The sequence below is a fragment of the Postia placenta genome (assembly GCF_002117355.1).
Source record: "Postia placenta MAD-698-R-SB12 unplaced genomic scaffold POSPLAscaffold_4, whole genome shotgun sequence".
NCBI classification, from domain to species: Eukaryota; Fungi; Basidiomycota; class Agaricomycetes; order Polyporales; family Adustoporiaceae; genus Rhodonia; species Rhodonia placenta.
The window spans coordinates 2537954-2543815 of record NW_020169835.1 but is presented as its reverse complement, the minus strand read 5'-3'; the positions used below and the strand labels follow the sequence as shown (position 1 = coordinate 2543815).

Genomic DNA, 5862 nt, shown 5'->3' with positions numbered 1-5862 from the left:
TGATTCATAAATACCATCATTTACTCGGCATTGTCAGTGTCGATACAAGGGAACGGAGTCAAAAGTGCTTCCATACAAACCAATATCCGCCACTCTAATCGCATCATGTCCAATCGCAAAGCCCAGCATCGGCGTGGATCAAGTTTCGTCGCCGGAGTGCTCATCCTCCTCAAAGATGGTGCCCATAGAGGAGCTCATAGTGCGTGTCCCGTGCGTCGTTTTGGCTTTCTTGCTTGAGCGAGTGGATTCGCCCGACGATTGCGATGGTCGCTTCTGACCCCTCGTGCTTTGTTGCGTGGCTGATTCTGTGGCGGGCGTGAACTGAGGTTTGTCCACCTTATCGATGGTAATTTGCGTATAGCGGTTCTTCTCCATATCTTCGATCACTTCCCTGAATGCGTGCCAGATCCAGAAATGCTCTTGTAGTTTGGGCGTGGTACTGGTATCGAGCAGCGGCCTTGCATCTTCTGTGTGAGAACTCTTGGCATGTCCTCCTTGATGTTCCACACGATTGTAGTGGCGAACGGAAATATCGATCTCGACTGGGGCCGCCGGGGGCTGCGATGGAGATTTCTTGCCCTTTTGTACCTTGATAGCCCCAAGCTTTGCTCTCTGCTCCTTCGTAGACGATGCGTTGTAATGCTCTTTGCATATTTCTGCCAGATTCTCGGTCAACGCCTTCAGAGGCTCGGACGACAGATCTGCGAACGGCAATGCCCCCAAAAGCATGTAGTTGTATTTATCAAATCCGCCCGTGTCATAGTCCCCAAAGGTCTCGAATTCGTCGTAGGTCCTGGACACAAGGCGACGGAGCTCACTTGGAAGGCCGGACAGACTGTGCTCGTACCACATGAGGATTGTCCAGTGGAGGACGTGGACAAAGGACTCGAGGTCGTCCGATACCTGGCGCAATTTCATAGGGTACTGCAGGAGCATGGCTGAGCTGAACTGCCACGTTCCCTGTGCCATAAAATTAGTCAGTGTATAAGCGATGAGCAGACATGATTCTCACCGAATGAGTAGGGTTGCTCGATCCCTTATTCAGTTGGTCTTTGTACTTGCACAAGTCCCAGTCAATGAGGATGCCTACAACTTGTCCGACTTTAGGCCCAGTACGCTTGACCATGACATTGGCCCTACTGATGTCACAGTGTAGGATGTCGGCTTTGGTCCAAGCTAGATAATGCGCTAAAGGACCAAAACAATCAGCCGGTCAACTCTGAATACAATCCTCAGAGAGACACTTGCCTAGCAGCGCCTCACTCAAAACGAGAATTAGCTCATACGAGCATTTGCAATTATCCAGTGGTTCGTAAACCTCGTCAGTGATCAGACGGAAATGGATGCGTGCTCTCGTGTCCTTTCCGTATTCGGCGTTCCCATATTTCTGCGTTATTGTCCTGTGGATCTTGTCGCCGTTCTTGACTATCCCACCGCTGATGGGTCTGGCAATGTTCGTCACCCCATTCTGCCACAGATCCTTGTAGACAATACGCTCTGTTTTCCGCAGTGGCGAGTCATAGGGCCACGAATCCCTCATGAAGACCAGTCGCTTTCCACGTATATCGAATGCCACATATCCGATCGTCGAACGACCCGTGGGCGAATTGCTCATGCTCAGAGGTTTTCCGATTAGCAGCGTCAGATCCTCTGTGGGGATGTCCGAACCTGCTTGTGGTGAATCTTTGGGCGCACTGGCCTCGTCGACCTTAGGCTCAAGTTCCGCGGCCGAGATGAGGTCTTCGCGGGGGATCGTCACTTTGTGGATCGGCCATTTCGTTTCCATAGCCTCCTTGTAGCGCTCGATGTGATAGTCCGACAACTCCTTGTCCTGCACCATGCGATCCTTCCACGCTATCATCTCCTTCTTATCATCGTCCGATGCTTCAACAACGCTCATGTCAAAGCCACGCTCTTCTTGTGTCATCGTCATGTAGTTGTACAAGAACGTGACCATAGTCGACGGGTCCTCGACGAATTCAAATGCTTCGGAAACGATGGCCCCAGATCTATCCCATCGCATGATACGCGCGTAGCAGCCCGCGACGACCACCATGAAGCAAAATTGCCGAGGCTGACTCCGCATTAGATGCATCGCATAGTCGCTGAGCTGGCCCCTCGATTTGATGGCCTCGTCTGCCTGGGGAAGGAAGACATCCTTCTCTGCTTGCGGATTGGGTGCCGCGCTATCGCATTCCTTGTCAGAAGTCCCTGGTGCCTTTGTCGACTTGTCAGAAGTCCCTGGTGCCTTTGTCGACTTGTCAGAAGTCCCTGGTGCATTTGTCGACTTGTCAGAAGTCCCTGATGGCTTTGTCGACTTGCTAGTGCTCGCTGGGCGGAATGAGAACGGGTGTCCATCTGAATTCGAGCTCTTGCACTCGATGACCAAGGAGGCCCGATGCCAGGATGTAGCGGCCTTGAATGGCGTCTGCGCCTGCTTCGCATTTGCTGCGCCCTGCTTTGCCGCGCTCTTCTTTGCCGTGTTCTTCTTTGCCGTGCTCTTCTTTGCCTTCATCGCGGGCTGACATGTCGCATGAGTCTCATCTCGTTCTGGGAAGATCGAGACATCTGGTTTATTCTTGCTGCCGTCGCCGCCAATGCTGGTGTCTGGATTCGCGCCCGTGTCCTTCGCCACAAGCTTCAACCCAGACACACCGCCCTCTGAGCAGATGTCTGAAATTGTGTTTATGAATTCACACTAGAGAAAACATTAGCGATGGAGAGAAATACAGAAAACATTGCACCACTTACAAGATCATTGTACATATGCCGCTCTTGCACCGTGAATTTGTCTTTGTTGAGCTTAATTTCTGCGAGTTTAGCTTTTATTTCAGCCATGGGCTCTTTTCCACGAACGAAACGCTGTAGAAAATCCAAGACTGGCATCTGCACCAATATATCCTTCATTTCCTTATCCAATCTTGTCAGCCACTCTGGCCTAGCTTGTTTCCCTTGTACGCTTTTCAAAGCCAAAGTCTGCTGTGCGGAAGCCTTGGCTGACCCAGGGGTAGCGCCCTGTACTTCGTCCACAATGCGGGAGTCTCGAGTTGGTGTAACGGGTTGTTTAAGATGGTCAGTGCCAGTGTCCGGGACTTTCGGGAGGGAAGGATGTAATTCGTCGTCAGAAGTAGAAATATGAGGAACAAAGTCGCTAGGAGATCCGGGGCGGCTAGTCTGGGGTGTCGAAAGAGAATCAGCCATGACGAATAGAGGCGTTGTATGTGGACTCACAGTGTCTAAGAGTACCTATTAATATAGGAAACCAAGATACCTTCCAGCCACACAGGTGTATGCTGTGCGAGCCATCCGATATGGGAAGAGAGAACAAAGGAGATGCGTCGATCAGCCCCACCTCTCGAACCGTCCAAGACACCCACTCACCACGCCTCCGAGAGTTTATATTCAATCAGTGTTCTGAGACGACGGTTCCCTTTGAATCAGCCAATCGTGCCGCTCGATTCCCGATGAGGGTGCCTTCCAGGCGGCCGTGAAGTCAGAGAGGTGGCGTTGGCGCGCAAGAGAACCGTTGGCCATACAAGCCTGCTTACCAGTACTGAGTTAACGCGTGTGATGGAGAACGCGTGCTTTTGTTCGATTCCGCTTATTGGTTCCTGTCGTTCGACTGCTGCTAAGATGTTGTGGCGAAGTTCGCGAGCTCCGCGTCCAACCACAGCTCACGTGGCCGTGACTGTGTAGCAGCCAATCATGGCGCCTCCCTTGTGTCGCTGCGCCTGCTGTATGTACGCACACAAAAGGTCCTCTCCGCGCCAGCTTTCATCAAGAAGACACACCTAATGATCCATTTTAGATGTATTCAGAAACAGCATAAATACAGTTCTCTGGAACTGTGGATAGGATTATGTATTTAAGACTCCAACAGTCGTTCGCGATATCTGAGCCAAAAGAATCCAACAGGCATATTAATACATTTTGATTGATACAGACTAGAGAAAGAGCTGTATGACTCACGGCCACCTGATGGTGTCGTGTCCAGGGCTCGAGTGGCTACTCCTATCAATCACATATGCCTCTCCGCGAGCCCGTGCACAGTACCACGCCTGCATCCATCATGCGAGGTAGCCAATGTAAGTGCAGCTTATGTATGAATGTAGTGGCGCTGATTTCATTCCTCACCTAGCGGACAATGCAAGGTACTGTGACGTTGGGCGTTGCACCTTTCATTTCCCGACACTGCGATCAGAGCCACAGACCACATGCACTGCTCCCCCAATTCTTCTTGAAACGTTTACATGATATCACTCCTTGGTCAAGCCAAAGAATGCAAAGTTTACTTTTTGTTAACGGCGCATTCTGGAGTGATATCAGTAGACAAAGCATTGATGAAAAGCCCGCACCAGTGTCGAATCTCGATTGAGGGTACCCTATGGTTTCACCAATTTTACGCTGACATATTCAGGGTTTTTTTTTCCCAGAGACCATACTGCATCATGTAGGCGGAAGGCCGTAGAACTACGCTGATATGTAGGATGCAGAATGTGGCAGCGACGAGTCACAACAGGGGCCGCAGGCTGGATCGAGCAAGACGCTTTGAAGGTTCAATTGCTGAGGCAGAAATGCAACATGCAGATATAAAATTCATCGGTGGGATGGCCGTGGATAACCGTCTCATAAGGTAGCTGTGCGCAGACGATGTCATGTCGGGTACCGGCGCTTATTACAATCGACTTGTTCACTGCATTCGTGTTATACCTATTGATTCCTGTGAACATGCCATGTTCGTATTGATGTATCTGATGCGAGGGAGTTACCTCATGTTCTCGCAGCGAAGATAAGCAAGTTCAGCATCAGCGACGACAGTGGAGATCTGTCTGCAATCCGTGAAATTCGACTCCCCTTATTTTGCTTGCTACTGTTCGTCCTCTATAGAGTGTCCACCATCAGACCATCAAAAGGGCGCTCTATTATAGGCTGCCTGGAGGAGACTTGCTTGTCCTGGGTATGAATCATCCGAAGGCTACTCTTGTATCAATCACAAGGTCTCATTAAGACAACCCATAGCATCATTCATCAGCAAAACCATGTTCAACGCATAAAACAATGTATTACTTATGTGTACTCGTCGTAATTGTTCCTAGGTGATAAGTAATTACACGCTTGTCCCAATACCAGACGTGATTACAAAGTGGTCGACAGGCAGGTGGAGTGCGTGCAATCTAACAGCCATGATTGTCACGAGTTGGTATGGCGTCTAGCCGTTTTTTTAATTTTTTTTCCTTTTCACGGGCTCGAACCCACGACCTCTGTACTACATGCCTGATACGGACACATCATACCTACTGTACTACATGCCTGATACGGACGCATCATATCTACTGTATGATTAGATTAGATAGGATGGCAGTGCGCGGCATAGCTCGGGCTTCCACTGACACAGCCACTCTGACTCACCGGCCCCCGGGGCCGCGTCAGCATGCTGCACACGAACCAGCTGCGCATGGACCAGCGCGCACAGCCTGCCCTTATCTACCCATGTATATAAGCCGGCCTCTGCTGCCCTAGGGACCTCAGTTTCGACCTCTTGTCCCTAGGTCAGTAAGCCTCTCATGTATTCCCTTTCTTACTTAACTAACTAATACATTTCTTGTCCCTAGCCTTAGGTTTGAGCACTGCTCACCATCACTTTGGTGAGATTTAGTCAGATGCCCCCAGCTCTTAGGTCTTCCCCTGTCACGAGTTGGTACGGCGCCTAGCCGTTTTTTAATTTTTTCCTTTTCGCGGGCTCGAACCCGCGACCTCTGTACTACTTGCCCGATACGGACACATCATTATCTACTGTACGATCAGATTAGATAGGACGGCAGTGCACGGCACAGCTCGGGCCCCGCTGACGCAGCCGCTCTG

General features: G+C 50.5%; 1 protein-coding gene across 1 annotated transcript; it reads right to left on the bottom strand.

Annotated features, from left to right (window-relative positions):
* Positions 1 to 138: 138 nt before the first annotated feature.
* On the bottom strand, positions 139 to 3201 carry POSPLADRAFT_1137884 (hypothetical protein; the record flags this gene model as incomplete). The annotated part of the gene is made up of 4 exons (XM_024484848.1): positions 139 to 960; positions 1013 to 1188; positions 1264 to 2698; positions 2752 to 3201. The coding sequence occupies 4 exons, from the start codon at positions 3199 to 3201 to the stop codon at positions 139 to 141; spliced, it is 2883 nt and encodes a 960-aa protein (XP_024341373.1).
* Between the last annotated feature and the right edge of the window lie 2661 nt (positions 3202 to 5862).